Genomic DNA, 21225 nt, shown 5'->3' with positions numbered 1-21225 from the left:
CCACGCATGCGCCAACAGCGGAGTTTTCGGTGGCAGCTGCTGCTGGTTCAGTGAACTGCAGATGGTGATGTGGAGGAAATAACGGAACGGTGTCTCCATCAGCTTTGGACGGGAAATGGCGAGATGAACATTCACCGACATGTTGTAGTTGAGTGTGTCGCTTCTTAAGAGTGTGACATATTGCTTTGTTTAGACTTCACGGGGAGAAGCAACGGCCAAGCTAGCGCCAGGCTAGGAAGGCTAGCTAGCGTTAGCTCGGCGCAGTTCAAGCACAGCAGCCGACACTTGCCAGCTTTAGAAAAAAGGCAAGTTTTGTGGTGCACACAATAATGCGGTGATGGCATGAGTGGATGGCTGTCGTCTGAATGTTAACGCTCGGTCAATTAACTTTTTCTACTCTCAAAGGTTTGCATTCGACTTGCGACGATGAGCTAAACTGATGCTGTGATTGAAACCAGCGCAGATCAAACAGCAGATGAGGTACGTAAAGCAGCAGGATGGAGTCAACAACAGCTACCATTTTATTCCAGCTTAGAGTGTTTTTCTCAACTCACTGTTTTAAGTATAACAATCAAAATCATCACTGCTGAGGTAAATGTTGTCCCCGCTAGATTTTTCCTTTTTAAATATGTCACCGGTTTTTCTACAATGCAGCACGTCTGCGTGTGTATCGCTCTGAGGGCTGAACGCTGGGCACCCTGCTCTATAATAGCTCCACTTAGAGCAATTAAAACGAGATGCGGTCACTGTAACGTAGTGTTCTCCGGTGCCTCTGATTGAACACGACGTCAATGGCCGGATGCTTTACGGTCCGTTTCAGGCTGGCCTGAGGACGTATGATGGCCTGTCACAAACACTGCTGATTCGAGTCAGGTCAAAGTACAATGCATGTTTTGATACCCACCCACGGGTGCTGTCAGCAGGATTGTGAGTTGTTCTCTCTCTTTGTTGTTGTTGATGCGAATGGTGCTCATATAGGCTACGATGAGCACAGACCTGACCTGTTTTGGCCGTTTTTGCATGCACCCAACCATGGTTGGTAAATACATCAGTACATGCATAAATACTATGATAAATGGTAAGAACCTCCCCTCAATAACAGTACATGTTGGGACACAGCTGTTAAATAATCTGCTCTGTGTTGATCACATTGAAATGCATTCCTTTGGAATGTCAAACGGGAACTGTCTGCTAAGACTTTTGACTAAGTGCATTGTGATTAATAATATAATAAATAATGTATGATACAGCCCAGCCCTTGATTACACCAATTTAAATAAACTAATAATAATAAATTGATATTCTGGCTATGTCTTTCCAGTATTTCTTTCACAAAATGAGTTGAAGTTCCTCTGCCTGAAACGTGTGAGTGAGTGAGTGAGTGAGTGAGTGAGACACACACTGATGTGTTTCACAGTGACTGCATTGCCACGAGCTGATTGAGGCTTTGGCAAGCAGCGTGTGTCATCCATAACCACATTGAGCGACAGTCTATATTTAGCTGGTGCACAGTGGGGTTTGAAAGTCATTGTGAAATTAGTTTTCCCTGAAAATCAGATAGCCGCCTTCCTGGAATCCACACCAAGACATTTGTGTAGTTGGAGAGATGAGGGCACTGAAATATCTGCAATGATTTGATCACGAGGGTGGTGGAGCGGCGTTCTGGATGCTTTTGATGTCGCCAGCTCCAGCATTGTTTTTGTTTGTCCAAATCAGTGCGGCGTAATCATATGACTTGTTTCATTTTCTCTTCTTATGAATCCTTTTTGAAATTCAGAGATATGGGGATTTTCTGGGGATGACTTGACACAAATACAGCGTTTGCGTTTGGGTTGATACAGTATAAACCCAATAAAGACAATTCAGCGGGTTTTGGACTGTGCAGTGTTGCACAGTTGGCTTAGTTTTTAGACAATGAATGTTTTGCTGATTGCAAAAAGCAGCACAGGCCTTTCAATTTTTAATAATTCTGATTCACTAACATACGCACGCAGGGGTAAGAGCAAAATTGGCCGGTCCACATGTGTGATGAATCCAACAGAAATTTTGCATATTTTGTGCGCAAAAATATTTCTACGCACATACAGTATATGTGAAAGAGGCCCATTGTCTCCCATCTTTCTCAGCAGAAACACCGTTATCCATTTTAGGGAGGAGACATTTGCATGAGGTTTTAGTTTTACTTTATTCCAGTTTTAGGTCAAGAAATCCTCTCTTATTGCAGCATCTACCTAAGGCCACACGCCTCAGTCTCCTGAGCCGGAACTTTGGTGCTGATTTGTGGAAAAGTGTTTCATTACTCTGAAGACAGACATATTTTTGTATTTAGCATCACTTCTGGCTACACTGTTCTTCTTCCTCCCTCAGCAAAGCACAGGGAAGAAGAAGGGAGAAATTGGGTCAGCAGCTTTGAGCTTATTGCTGTCACACTGATTTGCTATGTTTGAGTGATCCCCCCCCCCCCCCCCCCCCCTTTTATGTGTTGTGTGTGGTTTTCACCCACCTACCTTATGCCCCCTCATTTTTTCACTGCTGTGTTTCCGTTTTCTCCTTTTTAACATCAGCGGATGTTGGCTTGAGATTTAGGCTGTTCAGGCCTGTTGATACACATTTACATGTTCCAGATTCCTTCAGGCTTTATAACCTGGAACGCTAGGTTGTGCAGCTGCTTGTTGTTGTTCGTAGATATTAGGTTAAATTAGGTTGCGTTACCTTATTTTGATTTAAGTCTCGTACATCCTTTCCTCATACAGATGGGTCCACTTTGGCGGCGAGACATCACCCTGGCAGAGCGGTTGGGGAATGACTCTCCTGTCGGCTTCGCCCCGGGGCCCCCGACCACGGCGGCCCCGCAGCAATCCAACTCCTCCTGGGTGCCAGAAGCACCGGTGGTCACACCAGATGAGCCAATTTTCCTCATGACCGCCACTGCCCAGACTATATCAGGGTTTTTCGTATGGACAGCTCTTCTGATCACGTGCCACCAGGTGAGGAGAGGCCCGGGTAAATATTATTATACTACAACATTATTGCTGGAGCCAGCATGCAGAGGGACACCCCATTGCCAACGCTGCGGTCTTATTGAAATTAATGAGGCTTTTTATTTGTATTTACGTGGCACTATTATCAGTGGTAACACACAGCATTAGTATCGTAAAGCAAGACACTAAAGTCCTATCTGCTTGGTGTGGCAGCGTCTGTTTTCATGTCTTTGCCCAGGGTTAAGCTTTACTACTTGGATAAAACTAATCTCACTCATGGTCTTTCAGGTCTACCCACCTTTCTGCCTCTTTTTTTTTTTTTTTTTTTTTTTAACCTTCATGTAAGGAAGGTAGGTTTGTTGAGTACAAATAGCTCCTTGTAAGCCAAAAAAACAGTGGACACATTCACACCCTGGAGTATTTTTCCACTAGTGTCTGTTAATCTAAGGCAATATGCACGCTCACACACTAAACACATGCATTCAGTTCAAAAAAGTTTCCCATCCTGTGGGAAGAAAGCTTCACATTTTCCATGTAGCTGGTCCACACTACTTGTTGCACATTGGTTTAACACTGAGCACGGATATGTATGCTTCAGACACATTAAGTGTTTCTGTGAATGGAACCTATAAAAGGTTTTTCAAATTCAAAAACTGTTTTCAGGGAAGTTAACCATCAGAGTATGTAGCACATCTTCAGCATTAGACACGCATGATATAAGGACTACCTCTCAAAACTATGTGCCTAGTTGTTGTTTTTTTTCAGACTATGTCTTTATTTGATAGCCAACAGTAGAGAAATGACAGGAGATGAAGGGAGAGACGGATAAGAAATGAAAACCCGACTACGGGTGGATGTCGTGAGGAAAAGCTACAAAAAAAATCAAGTTGTAAAGAGACGTTCTTTAGTTCCCTGTGTTTTGACCGTGAGCAGAGTGTTGCAAATCTCTGGAGTTGGATGTGTTTGTTTAGTGATAGTGGTGCAGATAAGTGCACAAGTGCTGTTTGTTTGTCAGTTTATCAGCCCCCATGTAACACAGACGTTTATTACTAAACACACCTTTTATGTAGGTGGGATGGACTCTACCTCGAGGCACAGGTTAATGATTCGTCCTCTATTGTTCTTCACATACAGGCTTAAAGAAGAGCCCTCTGTCACTCTGGCAACAAGTGCTCTCCTAGCTCGACTTCGACATGAAAGTGTGTGTGTGTGTGTGTGTGTGTGTGTGTGTGTGTGTGTGTGTGTGTGTGTGTGTGTGTGTGTGTGTGTGTGTGTGTGTGTGTGTGTGTGTGTGTGTGTGTGTGTGTGTGTGTGTGTGCGCGCGCGCAGAGGAGGGGGAGGAGGGGTCACCTAGCAACAAGCCCTGTGAGCAGAGTGCACTGTCTCGCTTGGCGTATTGTCGCCCACTGTTTGTTATGCTACCAAAGGTGTGTGTCTGTTTACAGACCAGGAAAGGTGATCGGTGCGACATTGTGTAAGTGGAGAGGAGCCGGATGAAGCAGACAGAGGCGCCCACCCTGCTCTTTCCTGCCGTCTGCTGCTCTCAATAGGAGTGATAAAAGCTCAGTGTCAGTTACCCGAAACAGTGCACGCACGCAAACACACACCTTCCAGACTCGCAGCACTCCAATGTCCGACTAAAGCGAAGCTCAGACAAACTACAGCCTGGCATGCAGGTTTCATGAGGTAGCAATTAGTTTCTGATTCAAACCCGTTTATCCACCACGTCAGGATTTTTTTTATGTCCTTCAATTAAACATCTTACTTAAAAGCCACCAGCACCAGGAAAAAAAACAGGAAGAGAAACAATAGATAAATAAATTATGTTCCTTCACTCACAACTTCACTCACACATTCCACATGCACCCATAACCTCCCACCAAGCAAAAACACAACAACACAAAACCACCCTGTTTACCTCTACATACAAACCAGTTCACAGACCCAGACCCACTTCCTCTCACATGGTTTCACCCAGTGAGCCGTGTGGACAGTTTGGCCCGAGCATACAGGAAATGTAGCGGGACACATTTTTGCCCTCTTATAGTACATGGGTCCCAAAATATACAGACCCACAGAAAAGACCTCCCCCGACTTTCCACAGAGCACATTCAAGACGTCAAGCACAGGTGCAGCACGGTTACATTTAACAAACGCATGACAGTCTCAGGTATGTTACAAAAAGGGCAACACATATTTGAGTCAACCTTGGCCAAGAAAGTGTTTGTTACCAAGGCCCCATGTTACATGTGTTAAACCCTCCACTGTAAATCTCCAGTCCTCTTTTAGAGGGATATCTGATTTAGCACCTTGTACCTCCACCTGTGCCTCGTCATGCTCTGCTGTTGTAGACGAGGTAAAAGTGAATACCTGCTGTTTTTGTGTTGCTTATCCCCAAAAAAGATGTGGTCTTACGCCTAAAGCCCTTGCTGCATTCAGTCACCACCCACACATATGGACATACAGCATTATTATTACCAGCTGGTGTGGGAGGTCTTGTCACTCGGTGTCAGGCTCTGGGAGTGACTCCTTTGTGCACCAAATTTGCGACAGAATCGTAAAATAACATTGAATCGATATTTGCTTTACTCTAGCTAAAGCATTTAAATAAAGGCGCTGGTGTTTTAGTACTCATTGCAAAGTCCCGGTTAGATAATGGTGTCTTTATTCATTGTAGAAAGAATGTTCTTAGATTTTTTTTCTCTTGCTCTTTTCTTTTTAGATCTACATGCACCTGCGTTACTACAGCTCTCCAAACGAGCAGAGGCACATAGTTAGGATCCTCTTCATAGTCCCCATCTATGCCTTCGACTCCTGGCTCAGCCTCCTTTTCTTCACCAATGAGGAGTATTATGTGTACTTTGACACAGTCCGAGACTGCTACGAAGGTGAGTGGATGGAGGAACGCCGTGCAATACGCCGCCACACTAGCAAGGTGTGTGTGTGTGTGTGTGTGTGTGTGTGTGTGTGTGTGTGTGTGTGTGTGTGTGTGTGTGTGTGTGTGTGTGTGTGTGTGTGTGTGTGTGTGTGTGTGTGTGTGTGTGTGTGTGTGTGTGTGTGTGTTCGTGTTCCAGTGTGTCTTTTGACTCCCAGCAGAAAGAAGGGTGTGAGAATGAACGTGTTGCGATGCCCCGGCGGCAGATGGCCTTTGCAGTGTCTTCATTTACAAAGGTTAGCATCTTTGTCCTCGTGTCTCCGTGGCCTCTCGGGGGTTGCAGGGGAAAGGAAACCTGTTTCCTAGCAACTGCAGGAAAACGAGCAAATCCTTGAGAAGACTTTGAAATGGCAACTCACTTGATGAGCAGATAAATCGCAAGCTTGTTCTTTTTTCCATCCCTCACGGTGCCCATTAAGAATTTTTAGAACAATTAAGAATAAAAGAAGCAATTATACATCATACTGTGGTATGTTTGAGGCTATTTGCTTTTAGTGTCCCATCATCACATCGGCTTTATGAGGATAATTGCCTGAGCGTGCTTGTAGCGCTGAAACTAGTAGTTGATCGGCAGGGAGGCAGAAAGCTGCTTCAAGCCTCTCATTGTGAGGATTTGCTTAAACTGTTATTATTTTTCTTATCATCTTGTATATTAAACAATAAATTTTTTCATCAAAAAACGTACTTGACAGATTAATATAAAACAAAAATACTGGTTAGTTGCACTAGAGACAGACATGTTTAGTACTGCTGCTGTTAATAGTATAGACACAACTTGTGCCAGGATCTACTGCAAGTAAACAGCAACATATACACACTGTTGTACTCGTACACACTCATGCTGTCTGTCTGTCTGTCTGTCTGTCTCTGCTTCACAAGCTCACTCAGCTACCAGTATGAGTTCATAAACACCTTAAAACGTACTTTGAGTTCAGGCCTAATGGCTACACCTTTGCACAAACACTATGCACCTTTATGGTTGATCAAAAGTTGCACATCTGGGGCTGTTATATGTCCGTTACGGTACTTCTGGGAAAGATGTGCTAAGTACTACACCTCCTCTTATTTCTCTTTAGGAGTGCATCACATTCCAGTAGATATTACAGAATGAATAAATGAATAATGTATGAAAGTAGAGGTTACTGTTTATGCTGTTGGATATGTGAGTCACAGACGACTATCTTTATAGAGGCACGGTATTGACATGGAGAGCTTACACATCTAGATTAAGACATGTATGTTGCTCTCATTGAGTAACACTCTTGGGTATTTATGCTCTCAATGTGCATCAAAGACATCCGCCAGCGCCTTTCAAGCTAAAAGTAGTGAAAGTACACTTTTAGAGTGCAATAATACCGCATGCGTAGTTCTGCAGCATTAACAGAGCCAGCGCTGTGCTGACTGGCTCCTGGCAGGGTTGTCTGTGTGCTACAATCACAGGCTCACTTTGAAACTGAGCCACTTTAAACAGCAGCGAGAGCGGAGGCAGTGGGGAGCCGGTATCTGTGGGTTACCCTTAAATTAGCCTGAGAACACCTGGGGCAGCAGATGAAAAAAAACACTCCGCTCTCACAGGGACTCCGATTATTGGGATCAGTACGCAGTCCAGTCCGGTTTATTTAAATGATATACTACTTCTTAATAAAATGTCATAGCCAGTGACTTATTGACCAGTACACCGGATATGACGTATCTGTACACTGTAAGCTGCGTGCTTTTTAGGGACTACTTTATGTTGGTGTCATTGCGTTTATGAATCGGCACCAGTGACAACAGATGCTTCAGAAGCAACCAGTGTATCTGTCTGCATTGATGGAAGACCAACACAAAACATCACATGTTCCAATGTGATTTTTATCTTTATTAGATATGCAACACCTTACATGAGTGAATATCATAGAGTTCTATGAAACAACGTCTCCACCGGCGTCCCATTCTCACGCGGCTTCACCTCTGCTCCCGGCATGAGGGAACTATACCTGACAATTACGCTTAGGCTTATACCTCACTCACAACATTACACAATCATCTCTAAGCCTGCCGATTTGGGGGGTGACTCACCTTTCTGCCTGGAAGTGGCACGCTCAGCAGTTCTGGAACAAAATCAGCGAAACATAACTGTAATCACGACAGTGTTGACAACACTGCGTGACTAACCGACTGCTGCTATAACTGCTTTTTGGAGGCCGTTAGAAATGTCCAGTGTTTCCAGACCCACGTCAGCAACTTTGACATTTGTAAAACCTTAGTTTAGATGCATTCAGGTTGGTGTTTAACCAATCTGAGGCCCAAATTATCTTCAGGCCTTCACCTGCTACAGCGAGTTGCTCTTGAACCAAGATCGGCTCATCCTCTACTTTCCTAACAAACGTGCTGTTTTTATGGCGTGTGTGTGACTTCACAGACACTAATGATCGCCCTAATTCTTTTTCGATGTGTGACGCTCTTCAGCCTTTGTCATCTACAACTTCCTGAGTCTGTGTTACGAGTATCTGGGAGGAGAGAGCGCCATCATGGCTGAGATCAGAGGGAAACCTATTGAGTAAGTGCTCTCCTCTTCCCTGTTTTTGATTCTATTCTCCTTCCTTCTAGTTAGTCTCTGTATTGATAGTAATTTCATGTTAAAGTAGCTTGTAGACTTCTACTACGACAATGTTAACCTGCCCCTCCCTTTAGGTCAAGCTGTGTGTATGGGACCTGCTGTCTGTGGGGAAAGACATACTCCATTGGGTTCCTCAGGTTTTGCAAACAGGTACCGATCACTCTCTTGGCTCATATACTGCACATTGTTTAATATTACTCAAAGGGTGTTAGCACTATGTATTAGTTTACAGATTTCTTTCTGTAAATTCAGCATGATATTTATGCCCATCTATAGCATCGCTGCTGTTTACTGACCTGCTATTTCTCCCGACTCTCTTTTTTTTTTCCCTCTCACCATTGCTTCTTCAGGCTACTCTCCAGTTCTGCGTGGTGAAACCCCTGATGGCAGTGATCACTGTCATTCTCCAGGCCTTCGGGAAATACAAAGATGGAGACTTTAAGTAAGTTGCCACATTCACAGCATCTTCGTGAGTCGTGATCTATCTTGTTCTGACTTGTCGTGTCACACTGCTGTCGATGCCGACCAACTTCAGCGAAAGGTCTTGTCAGACCATAGTGGCTGAGCAGCAATCCAGAGAATTCATATCATTAACGAGTAAATCCCTAATGAGGGCCTGTAAAAAGAGAAAACATCAGGAGTGCTGCTCTACACTCCTTAAAGCTTTATGCAAATATCATCATCCTACGCAATGAAGAGCTGCAGCTTCTCCAGAGCTAAGACACTAAAGGGTTTTAACTACTTGCCCAAACGAGAAACATAAACTTGCTTTGTGTAGGTTCAAGTTGATTGTGAGTTCAGCTTTACGTCTTTGTGTGTCACAGCTAAAGCACATTCTTTCTTATGTGTGTGTGTGTGTGTGTGTGTGTGTGTGTGTGTGTGTGTGTGTGTGTGTGTGTGTGTGTGTGTGTGTGTGTGTCCTCCAGCGTGGCCAGTGGCTACCTGTATGTGACCATCATCTACAACGTCTCCGTCAGCCTGTCGCTCTACGCTCTCTTCCTCTTCTACTTCGCCACGCGTGAACTGCTCGTCCCCTACAACCCCATGCTCAAGTTCGTCATGGTCAAGTCGGTCATCTTTCTCTCCTTCTGGCAAGGTAAGAGGTCCGCCTTCTCAACACAGAGCAGCCCGTAGCTGTGTTTCTATCAAAATATTGGGAATTATTCAAGAGGTTGGCAAAAGCTAATGCATAATTACATACTGCAGCCCTTTTTTTGTTGTTGTTCTGTTTATTTTGAGGAGGTTTTTCCACGTTCCTGTTCTCTCACCGCTGTCTCTCTTCTGTCTGATTCAGGCATGCTGCTGGCCATCCTGGAGAAGTGCGGCGCCATCCCTCAGATCACCTCGGCGGACTTCTCTGTGGGCGAGGGAACGGTTGCCGCTGGTTACCAAAACTTCATCATCTGCATTGAGATGTTCTTCGCTGCTGTTGCTTTGCGCCATGCCTTCACTTACAAGGTCTACATGGATAAAAGACTGGACTCGTATGGTAAGAGGCTGATGTGAGATCAGAACATTAAAGCTAAGTAACGTAGATAATGAGAGAGAGTCTGTATGTTATAGTGTAGCGTTATAATCTGTCTGCTCTGAATGTGAGTGGTCACTCTTTGTGTCCCAAGCTACTTTACTTTGATTCCTATCTCTATATATGTTGAGTCTTTCTCTTCTGCTTTCTCTTCATTTTCATCCTGACTTTCTTGTGTTCCTTCTCTCTTTTTGTCTCCTTTTTCTCTCTCTCTCTCTCTCTCTCTCTCTCTCTCTCTCTCTCTCTCTCTCTCTTCTTCACTGTGCTGCGCTGAAAGGCTCCTTTCCTATCTATGGACAGTACGGTAGGTCTGATGTTGGCTGTGTTTCGTCTGTATCTACCACAGAAGTGCTTTTTCTTTGCCCGTTGGTGTTTGAATGTGGTTAAATGTTCATTACTTTAACATTGTTTTCAGTTCAGCATGAGTTCAGTTTACTTATTTAAAACCGTGGCTGTCTTTTTCTGTTTCTTTATGTTCATTTTGCAGCAGGTGACATCAGTCCTTGAGTATTTTGCTTGACACAATTTAGCTTGTCTATGTTCCTACCCAGTCTCAGTGGTCCCCTCTAATTCTCTCTCTCCCAGCAGTGAAACAATAAGAGCTGAAGCAATGTAAATTAGTGTAACCTGATGTTAAATCATCAGCTGCCTGGTGGTATATTGAATGTGCATTCATCTTGACCTCCACTAACTACCCACTGTTGCTTTATCATATAATCTGCCTGTCTCTGGCATTCAGGGAACAGATTTTTTTAGTCCATACTGCTGATCGAATTTAGCACAATTATATTTTTGGGTAAAATTTCAAAGATCCATTTGGAAAAAATTTGGAAACACAGCCTCGCAATTTTCTCACTCATCGTCCGTCACTTTTGTATATATCCCATATCCCTCCCAGTCCACTTCTGTGTCTCTTTACTGATATTCCAACCTCTCCGCCCCCCCCACCTCCAGGCCGCTGTGCCCCAATGAAGAGCATCTCCAGCAGCCTGAAGGAGACCATGAACCCAGGGGACATGGTCCAGGATGCCATCCACAACTTCTCCCCGGCTTATCAGCAGTACACCCAGCAGTCCACACTGGAGCGAAGTGGGGGGCCACCCTTCTCCCGCAGCCACAGTAACCTCAGCACCCGCGGGGACAACGAAAAGACCCTGCTGCTCAGCTCTGACGACGAGTTCTGAGACTCAAACACACACTCACTCTGCTCCCGTAGCCCATGTTGGATTTTTATCACCAGTGTGAGACGAATCAGATCTTTTTGTTGGTACCTAAACATGGAAGATCAGATTCAGTTTTATTTTTATTTTACATTTAGACAACAATGAAAAGATCGGATTTATAAAAACATAGGTACCAGACTGTGGGAAGGGATCGAGAGTTGTTACGAGGAAAGAGAGGTAATAGTTGTTTCAAATATAGTCGGGGAGAAGTCCAGATGTTCAGACAGACATTAGATGTATTAAGTGGTTATTAAATGGTCAGTTGTCATTTGTGTTGATGTCATAGAAGCTATTACTGACAGAACTTGGTACAAATAACCGTGCCTGCATACAGCATACACTTTAAACACCACAGCAGAAAAATAAAAAAAGATATGACAGATATAAGGTGTATGCCAGAGCAAATAAGTGCTGTCTACATCTGAAACACATGGCCTCAGTTTTCATATTGATTCTTAATCCAAACTCCTCCTCACCCCTCTGCCAGTTCTGCCTCTTACCGAATCATTGCCAAATAGAAGGAGTACAATGTGCTCCAGTCAATGAGACGCACCGTCTTAACATTTAGAATTGATTTATAGTCAAGCAAAGCTATGGAGCCTTTGAATTGCCAGGCTTGATTTTAATATATAAGAATTTAATCACATTTTTTTAATTTAAATGTTGTATGACCTTGAAGGTGGAACTCATTTAAAGAGTAGTTTGTTGGAAGATTGTTATTCCAGAAAACGTTATGAATATTCTGTGTTTGTTTTCATTTTGCTATGGGTTCATATGAACCAGTGACTCAAAAGTGTAATCGCATGACTCCAGCTGTTGGCTCCGCTTGCAATGTTGCTGTTTGTGGAGCACTGAGAGGGAGCAGCTGTAGGAGGGATGTTAGTGCGGGCAGGGCGACTGACGGAGGGACAACGCCCACACACAGATTACAGATTACTGAAGAAGCAGCGCTTCCCTGCAGCTCTGATGTGCTGTGGATTGTAATCCCATAATCAAATCCAGCACAGATCAGGCCTGCCTCTGCTGGTGTTGTTTATAAGGGAATCACTGCTATAGTAGTAGTGAGTTAGTCAGGTCAACACAGACAGATGAAGCCGTTCAAAGAGTCTCAGTGCAAACAAGGCTTTAAATTAGACTCGTCTGGAAAAGGAATACATGGGCATTAAAATAATGTATGCAAGCTGCACATACTAGATTGGTTCAGGGTAACACTATAGCAGTGATGCATAGTAGGAGAAAAATCCTCAAGTGAGTCAGAACCTTCAGGTCTGCCCGTCATCCTCTGTTCCCCATTGGTAGAGTTAATTGTTCATCAACTGATGTTGAATATGCGTTTTAGCTGGGGCCAGTATAGAAGCCGCTTGTGGCCGTGATCGTGTACGTTTGATGGCAGAATACAGCAATATAAACGCTGACTAGATCCGTTTGACAGGTGACGTTAGGCCCGATGCTGGCGCTAAATGTGTGATCATTGTTTTCCTCTTGTTATGTTAAGTGCATAGTACAAACTAATTTAACGGAGTGCCTCAATTCTGGTGACTGAAAGTAAACAAACAGTGAAGTCCTTGTTTGTGATGGATGTAGTGAAAAGTGAACTGCCAAATTGATGTGCATCCTCGAAAGAGCGCAATCATCTCTAAATTGGAAAAGCGTGTTCAGTTAGCGGAATAATGAAAGTGTCGAAAAGTTTCCTGCTGTGATTGATAAACTATATCGACCACCGAAATTCACTGCCTCATACTCTGCCCCGGGTTTACAGCGTATCAAACTCAAGCATCTTGATTCAAAACACTATCAAATAACAGTTTTGATACTGTGTGATTTAAAAGCTGGATATTAATCACAAAGGTGAGAATATAGAACCAGGAGATATTATACCAGAAAGGAGGGGATGTTGTAAATAGATTAAACTCTGTGGAAGCACTGTGAAACATTCATGATGACTGTAAATGGCATTGCTTGGTATAGTGCTTGGGTTTAATAGTTTAATTTTCATATATTCTCTTGTTTTATTTCTGTTGTACACTTTTTAATTTGTATATTGGCAATATTATCTCTTGTTTTGATGCTATAATGGTTTCTGTTGTTGAAAAGGAAATAAAATACAAAATGCAAAAAAGACATTTGCTAGGTTTTTTATCAAGTCGGCTTGTATCATCACAGTATGTTACAAATATTTTGTTACAATGATTTTACTTTTATGAATCGCACAATAGTGGGTGTCATCAAGAAACCAAAAAAAAGTACATTTCTCCCTTTTGGTGTCTGATTTTACTTTCAAATGAAACCACAGTTGATTTGAAGGGCCGATGAAGCGGACCGAAGGGAAAAGGATCGAGACGTTCACTCATACGTGGGGGCGGGGCTTCGCAAGCAGTCAGCCAATCACAGTAGCTTCCGCTGCGCGTGCGCTATGCTAACAACAACAACAACATAGCAGTACAGCACTCAGTACTGTGTCACTATAACTTAGGTTTGTCACAGAAAAAGCACGGCTTGGTGTGATATTTGACTATTCAACAAGTCTTTAGGAAAGGTTCAATTACTTCAACCATACGGCGTTACACGGTAACGTTATACGTCATCGTTTGGCTAAAATACAGCCCGTGTCGGCTAATAACTACGGTGGTTGTCAGGGCCTGTAACGGTTACAGTTAAGCGAAAGCCAGGCAACTTCTTCGAGAAAAGTGTCCACTGACCTAAAGGCCCCAGTAAATAACCGCCGCTCTTCTCATACAAGAGTGCGTGTCCGTACAATGAGAGGTTCGCACGGAGACAGAGATCGAGACCGTGGCCGTGACAGAGGGTAAGCGTCGTTAGAGCTAGCGCATACCGTTAGTGGACGTTATAAACAGGCTTTCATGCGTTTGTAGGGGTTAACATTGTAGCTCAGGAAAGTGTCGCAAAGCTAGCTACACAATGTGTGTGTGTGTGTGTGTGTGTGTGTGTGTGTGTGTGTGTGTGTGTGTGTGTGTGTGTGTGTGTGTGTGTGTGTGTGTGTGTGTGTGTGTCTCGTCATGTTGCAGCAGCCCTCGTTTCGGGTCCAGCAGAAGCGGCCCACCCCCGGGTAAAAAGTTTGGGAACCCCGGGGACCGTTTACGAAAGAAGAGATGGGACCTGGACGAGCTTCCTAAATTTGAGAAGAACTTTTACGTTGAACATTCGGAAGTGCAGCGGATGAGCCAGGTATGTCCTGAAACATCACAGTCTGATCTTCTGATGCAAGAACAGAGGGACTCCAGAGTAACGTTATTAAAAATGCTGTACACTGGTGCTCACTGTTGGTTTTCTTCACTCTTGTGCTTTTCAGTATGATGTTGAGGAGTATTGCAGGAAGAAAGAAATCACTGTTCGGGGTTCAGGCTGCCCAAAGCCTGTCACCAGCTTCCAGCAGGCACAGTTTCCCCGTAAGCACGTGCATGCATTGATATCTACTCGTGCATAATTGTGGAACTACACAGCCTCTACAAAAAACAATACTAAACTAAATCAGTTGTCACAGAAATAACCAGGATGTTTGTGTTCTGCCTCTCCGTCTAGAATATGTATTGGATGTCCTGATGCAGCAGAATTTCAAGGAGCCCACAGCCATTCAGGCACAAGGTTTCCCTCTGGCCCTCAGCGGCAGAGACATGGTGGGCATTGCTCAGACCGGCTCTGGGAAGACCTTATCGGTGAGACGCATGTCTTCTTCTAACTGTACCTGCAAAGATGGATGTGTAGCAACACAGCAGCAACATCCACTGACCTTTCCCTCCTTTTGTTCCCTTCTTCAGTACCTCCTGCCTGCCATTGTGCACATCAATCATCAGCCCTACTTGGAGCGTGGAGATGGGCCCATTGTACGTGCAGAGAAAAGGAATACACTAATCACCTAGTTGTCCACTTTGAGATATCGGAGTTTACAAGAATGATATTACATGCCGTCTTAGCACAACATTAAAGTGTCTAATGCACTAAACAGTGTATTGTTATGGCATTATATGTGTTGCTCTGCAGTGCTTGGTCCTGGCCCCCACAAGAGAACTGGCGCAGCAGGTCCAGCAGGTGGCAGGTGACTATGGAAAGTCCTCCCGCATCAAAAGCACTTGTGTGTATGGGGGGGCTCCCAAGGGACCTCAAATCAGAGACCTAGAGAAAGGTAGGGCGTATTAACTATTTGGATTAACACCAATCTGTGTCACATTACTGACACATTTTTTTTTTTTTGTCTCGAGTCAGCTGAAACAATTGTTTCCCATTGAAATCCACATTTGATTAGTCTGTAATGTACTAAATGTGTCTCCTTCAGGTGTTGAGATCTGCATTGCCACTCCAGGTCGTCTGATTGACTTCCTTGAGGCTGGAAAGACCAACCTGAGGCGCTGCACGTACTTGGTTCTGGATGAAGCGGACCGCATGCTGGATATGGGTTTTGAACCACAGATTCGCAAGATTGTGGACCAGATCAGGGTACATTTTTTTCAGCAGATAAATTCTGGCTTTGATAGTTTACATGTTATGTTTTGACATGTTTTTGTAAGTCATTTTAGTACCTGTCTTTACTCGTTCCTGCTGTTGGTTTGCTCCTCGCCCAGCCCGACAGACAGACCCTGATGTGGAGTGCTACGTGGCCCAAAGTGGTCCGCCAGCTGGCAGAGGACTTCCTGAAAGACTACGTCCAAATCAATGTCGGAGCGCTAGAACTCAGCGCCAACCACAACATCCTTCAGATAGTTGATGTCTGTATCGAGAGTGAGAAGGAACACAAGTAAGAGGCCGGCCACATAGCAGATCTTCTCCTGCTTTGGTTTGTTACAGTTCGTTTGGTTCGTATCGTTTTAGGGCCCTCTTCCTTTGTAGTATTGCTTCATTCTTACTCTTTTCCGTCCCTTTTTAATCCTTACTTTTATGATCGTGGCCTCTAATTATTTTTAAGTGATGATTATGATACGTACATGTACAATTTGTAAATATTATAAATCTGGTCATTTTTTTTGTTTTGCTTTCTTTCCTCAGGCTGATCCAGCTGATGGAGGAGATCATGGCTGAGAAAGAGAACAAGACCATCATCTTCGTGGAGACCAAGAAACGATGTGACGATCTCACACGCAGGATGAGACGTGACGGGTGAGTAATGTTGAGGTATAACGGCAGTAGAATAGCGTTCTATGCAGTTTGGTCTTTGCCATTTTTATGGCGCAAGATCTCATGCATTACCATGTTAATGGGATCCGGTATCTGACCCAGAGTTTGTGGGAACAGGTGGGCATGCGTTTCCGTCTGGGGAGTAAGAAATCTAAAATCATTGAGGCGTTAACTGGGTAAATCTGCTGTCCATGATGATTTACGATACAGCTTGCTTGTCTCTCTTCCAGGTGGCCAGCGATGTGTATTCATGGCGACAAGAGCCAGCCAGAGAGAGACTGGGTGTTATCGGGTACAACGAAAACACTGACATTTGAACAACACTGACTTTATATCCGCATTGTTTCCTTTTCTTCTGTTTTTTGTTTGTTCTTTCAAGAAGACGATCAGCTCCTGATCATCTATTCTGTGTTGCAGAGTTCCGTAGCGGCAAAGCTCCCATCCTCATTGCTACCGACGTGGCCTCGCGTGGTTTGGGTACGTCCTGTGTGCTCAAGTGCAAACACACTGACATGCGATATATTAGACCGTTGAATTAGTAGTACAATAATACCAACGGTCATTATATAATGATCATGCTCTTCACTGCATGTTTACTCACAATAGATTTATGATCGAAAGTCAATTACAAACATACAGATTTGCTTTTCTTCCAAAGAACATATGCTGCTTCTCAGATGAAGTGTGTCACATTTGAAGCAGGGTTTAAGCTGCTCTGCTCTAATGAATAACATGGGAATGATGTTGAATAGTGTGAAGACGTAAGGGGTGAGTGCTAGTGAAACAGCCCCTTTACAGGATGGCTATCAACCTTTTAACCTAATTCTATGTTCATTTGTTTTCTTTTCATTTTTTCTTTTCTTTGTTTTTTTGTTTCCAAGTCTCTCCTCCGGCAAATAGAAGCACACAGGCCCTCGGGAGCCTGCAGCCGGACCTAGGCATGACAAATCGAAAGCTGACTCGGGGAGAGAGACGGCCTGATTAAACAGTCCCAGACACAGCCATCTCCGCTGAAAACCTAGAACGGAGCCCACGAACAAAACTCTCCCCCCCTTCCAGGACACTGGCTGCCTGGGCGACAGGGGGGGGGGGTGCGAGCGTGGGGTGCTGCTGGGCTTCCAAATTTGATCCGAGGGTCGGGGGGGCGGCTGTCAGGTGAGAGGGCGAAGAGGGGGGTATGGAGGAGGGTGGGCTCCCCTCAGCCATGCCATCATCACAGTGACGCACCACACCATTCGCTGATTGAATTAACTCAAAGACTCGGATTTAGAGACTTTTTTCTTTTTTTTTAACAACGTTTTCCATATTCATGTATTTATTCTGATGGGATATGGATTAAGAAGACTTTTTCTTGACAGTCCTTGAGGAGATACATTCCCAATAACGAACTTTGGAGAGCGAAGTTTTCACCCTAAATTGGTCCCGCACATAATCCAGTCTGATAGCCATACTTAGGTTTTGTGGAGCCGAGATAGAGTGGTGCGTTACAAGAAGACACAGACAACTGCCAGGAAGTGAGGGTGGAAAGCAGCCCGAGCCGGGCATGGACGGCTATGCTGGAGGCTCCCCTCTGAACTGCCCCCTGATGCCAGCCCCTGACACCCCCCACCACTGGCTGTGCCGGCCGGCCTCTCCCTCTGCGGACGTCATGTCTGGTCCTGGCTGGCAGGAGTCCTGGCCTGGAGGAGCCACCTCTCTATAATCGAGTTCCCTCCCTTTCACTCCTCTGCCTCTCTGGCCCTTCTTTCTTTCTTTCACTTTCTCCGCCTCTCTCACACGTTCTCTCTCTTTCTCTCTCCTGTTGTCGTTTTCTCTCGCTCGGTTGTCACTTCTCTCCCTCTTTTGCTAATTCCTTAAATGTTTCCTTCTTTCTCTCATTCCTCTCTTTCCTCTACCTCTTTTTTACCACCCGACTTCCTGTCCTGGTCTTGTCTTCCTGTTGTTTCCTTTTAAAACCATTACTGACCCCTGTCTCCTTTTTGTCCCTTTGCCCCTCATTCCCATATCGACTGTTTGTCCAGCTTTCAACCCCTCTTTATCTTTAAGACTACGGACATTTATCTTTGTACACGTCATACCAGACCACCAGTCCAGTCTGTTAATAACTCACCAGCTCTTGATGACTCTCTAAAACCCTCCGTAAGGACGAGTACGAACTGTCAGGACTCAAATTCCCTGGCAGACCCCACTCTCAGAAAACACCTACATGGCTTCTCCTTAGTGTCTGTTTCTCGTTACTGAACTTGAAAAGCTCGGCTCGTTGATATCACTGCCATTACTGACATTTTGAAACAAGCCACACCAATCAAAGCCTTTTAGAAAACCTACCACTTCCCCCGCTCTACATCACGATCACAAGTTATTTGTCACTACCAAATGGTGGGAGAGAAGGGACTGCTTTTACCCCGTGCGCTGTCCTCCTACCCCTGCAGACCTCCCAGGACTGGGGATGGGTAGGGGGACAGAGGGGTCACTTTATAAGCCATCCATAAATCTCTGATACAGGGTAAGTACTGTACTCCCCCCCCCATCCGTCCTTCATTGTTATGTTTCCAAATCAAGACTTGTCTCTAATAACAGCAGTGTTTTCGGAGCCCTTTGTCAACTGTAATGAGAAACAGACCTCTTATTTGTTTGTTTTTTCCCTAAAAGAAATGAACTTTCTCATTTGGTTCTCGTACTTAAAGCATTGATCAGAAATCCCTTTAGATTACTGGATCTGTCTTTTACACAAGGATCCCCTGTAGGGTCACTTGCCTCTTTTTACAATTTCACTTAATATTGTCCAAATTCTTCAGCAAAGCACAAACCCTTTCATCCCTTAATTCAGCTGATATGTACCTTTGGCCACAGATAGCTTATAAGTGCACTAGTTTACTGCTACGCTAGATAAGTGAGCCCTGTGGTGTAATTAGCATGGTAAGTAAATTCATTTTCTAATTGTGTACAAGTAGCCGATGTTTTAACAGGTAAGTGGGTGTAAGCTTTCAGAGGACAATGGGTATTGATGGGTCTTGCAGGTATTGTCTGTCTGAATGTTCCCCTTTTTTAAAAGCACAAAACTTCAAATTCACCAATGGAGTAAATTTCTCAACCAGTGTTGGTTTTGTCTCCTGACTTTGTGCTCTTTGTCTTTTCCGTCCCTGTAACTGATCCCATCACACCGACCACTGACTCCAATGTCAAGATGTGGAGGATGTCAAATTTGTCATCAACTACGACTATCCCAACTCGTCGGAGGACTACATCCATCGCATTGGCCGCACGGCCCGCAGCACCAACAAAGGCACCGCCTACACCTTCTTCACCCCGGGGAACCTCCGCCAGGCCCGCGAGCTGATCCGGGTGCTGGAGGAGGCCCGACAGGCCATCAATCCCAAACTGCTGCAGCTGGTGGATACTGGACGGGGAGGAGGTGAGGGACGCTTCCTGCTGGATTACATCACTGTATACTTTATATGGTGGCGAAACATTGTAGCTCCTGAGAGCTCACCGCCAAAGAGGAATCAGTTTTTGACTTTTTGGGGAATTGCAGTATCTGTCTGTCCTAATGTCTTTTTTTAATTATCTCCAGGTGGCCGTCCTCGTTTTCGCAGTGGCTCCACTTCTAACAATCCCAACCTGATGTACCAGGACGAGTGTGACCGGCGAATGCGGTCTGTGGGTGGAGGTGGCGGCAGCGGCGCCAAAGACGGCCGCGGCAGCAGCTACAGCCGCGACAGTCGAGATGGCCGCAGAGGAAGCAGCCGGGACGGGGAACGCTCCTCCTCCTCATCTTCCTCCTCGTACAGAGATCGCAGCAGCAGGGACGGAGGGCGCAGCTATGGCTCCAGCTCCAACTCATACGATCAGTACAAGGATAACAACAACAACAGCAGCAGTACCAGTAGCAGCACTACGTACAGCAGCTCCAGGAGCGGCTCTGGGTCGGGGGGCGGTGGAGCGGAGCAGGCCCCGCCTTCTTCGTCGATCCCCCAGCCGCTAATGGCCAAGCAGTTCAATCCTCCCCAGCCCATGATGGGCCTGATGGGGCACTCGCCGTTCCAGTTTGCTCCTCCACTGCCACCCCCTCCAACAGGTAGAAAGTAATGTAATCCGTGAGTCGGTTGTTTGATTTTGGAGGTATTTAACCCTCAGCAGGTGACCACTGCAACATCACAATTATGAGCTTGTTTAGGTTGCAACACATCAGTGCGCTGTGTTTTTTGAATTCTTCAACATCAAGACGTTATATTATTTAGACTGATTTAATTATTTAGTTTGACAGAAGCTTGTCTGTCAGTTGACTAAGTTTGTTATGATGGTCTTGGAAAAAGAAGAACTTGCTGTATTTGTGTTGTGAGCTGATTTCCCCCTGTAGGCGTGTACGGTAGGTGTTGAAGTTAATGCTTGTAAAAAGGCTCGTTTCTGTTTTAGGCTCAATATCTATATTTCTGTGTTTAGAAGTTTGCAAACCACAAGATCAGTGTGAATAGATGTAGTGATGAACATGGACATGTTGGTGTCGCTGGAGCACAATGAGGGTTAAAAACTGATTTTTCCATAAAGGGATTTCTTTCTTTTTAATTTTCTCTGTTTTATTATATAACTATTAATTTTGGCCTGATAGAGGCAGCTGTGCAGGGGCTTTGTGTCGCCATGGCAGCAGTGAAAGTTACATGCATATAAAGGAGCTTTTCTAAGTTTGTGTGTACTAACACTCCATTCAGTTAATCACCAATGTGGGTCTTTACAGCTTAAATATGAAGCAAAGTTAAATACTAATCATTTTTACAGTTTAATAAAGCTCTTCAGTGTATCATGGTGTGGTCTTTAAATCCTTGGCACTAAAA

The 21225-nt window shown here is 44.6% G+C and overlaps 2 protein-coding genes across 4 annotated transcripts; both read left to right on the top strand.

Annotated features, from left to right (window-relative positions):
• The first annotated feature begins 16 nt into the window (after nucleotides 1-16).
• On the top strand, nucleotides 17-13375 carry LOC137878340 (transmembrane protein 184B-like). 2 transcript variants are annotated; one of them, XM_068718614.1, is made up of 11 exons: nucleotides 17-305; nucleotides 406-480; nucleotides 2754-2987; nucleotides 5704-5869; nucleotides 8368-8458; nucleotides 8593-8668; nucleotides 8869-8960; nucleotides 9445-9614; nucleotides 9813-10007; nucleotides 10321-10347; nucleotides 10998-13375. In XM_068718614.1, exons 3-11 carry the CDS (start codon nucleotides 2754-2756, stop codon nucleotides 11225-11227), a joined length of 1281 nt encoding a protein of 426 aa, XP_068574715.1. In that variant the 5' UTR covers nucleotides 17-305; nucleotides 406-480; the 3' UTR covers nucleotides 11228-13375. The 2 variants fall into 2 exon arrangements, with proteins under 2 accessions (XP_068574715.1, XP_068574716.1); XM_068718615.1 differs by lacking the exon at nucleotides 10321-10347.
• A 317-nt stretch (nucleotides 13376-13692) lies between these two features.
• On the top strand, nucleotides 13693-21191 carry LOC137878204 (probable ATP-dependent RNA helicase DDX17). Of its 2 annotated transcripts, none has more exons than XM_068718398.1 (13): nucleotides 13693-14072; nucleotides 14296-14452; nucleotides 14577-14673; nucleotides 14807-14940; nucleotides 15043-15108; nucleotides 15266-15407; nucleotides 15558-15718; nucleotides 15844-16016; nucleotides 16265-16375; nucleotides 16624-16685; nucleotides 16811-16870; nucleotides 19581-19808; nucleotides 19968-21191. In XM_068718398.1, the coding sequence occupies exons 1-13, from the start codon at nucleotides 14023-14025 to the stop codon at nucleotides 20480-20482; spliced, it is 1956 nt and encodes a 651-aa protein (XP_068574499.1). In that variant the 5' UTR covers nucleotides 13693-14022; the 3' UTR covers nucleotides 20483-21191. The 2 variants fall into 2 exon arrangements, with proteins under 2 accessions (XP_068574499.1, XP_068574498.1); XM_068718397.1 differs by having other exon boundaries at nucleotides 14293-14452.
• The last annotated feature ends 34 nt before the right edge of the window (nucleotides 21192-21225 follow it).

This window comes from Cebidichthys violaceus, unplaced genomic scaffold, assembly GCF_023349555.1.
Source record: "Cebidichthys violaceus isolate CVI_PGR_0920_01 unplaced genomic scaffold, fCebVio1.0.p SCAF_23, whole genome shotgun sequence".
NCBI classification, from domain to species: domain Eukaryota; kingdom Metazoa; phylum Chordata; class Actinopteri; order Perciformes; family Stichaeidae; genus Cebidichthys; species Cebidichthys violaceus.
Note: the sequence above shows the minus strand (reverse complement) of the source record. Positions and strands in the feature narration are given on the sequence as shown.

Bases quoted from the DNA above. Each gene is read 5' to 3' on its own strand.
- LOC137878340 (XM_068718614.1), top strand. From the start codon at position 2,754: ATGGGTCCACTTTGGCGGCGAGACATCACCCTGGCAGAGCGGTTGGGG. The intron at 5,870-8,367 runs GTGAGTGGATGG...GACGCTCTTCAG, and splicing joins AGTCCGAGACTGCTACGAAG to CCTTTGTCATCTACAACTTC. The intron at 9,615-9,812 runs GTAAGAGGTCCG...TGTCTGATTCAG, and splicing joins CTTTCTCTCCTTCTGGCAAG to GCATGCTGCTGGCCATCCTG.
- LOC137878204 (XM_068718397.1), top strand. From the start codon at position 14,023: ATGAGAGGTTCGCACGGAGACAGAGATCGAGACCGTGGCCGTGACAGA. The intron at 15,408-15,557 runs GTAGGGCGTATT...TGTCTCCTTCAG, and splicing joins AATCAGAGACCTAGAGAAAG to GTGTTGAGATCTGCATTGCC. The intron at 16,017-16,264 runs GTAAGAGGCCGG...TTCTTTCCTCAG, and splicing joins GAGAGTGAGAAGGAACACAA to GCTGATCCAGCTGATGGAGG.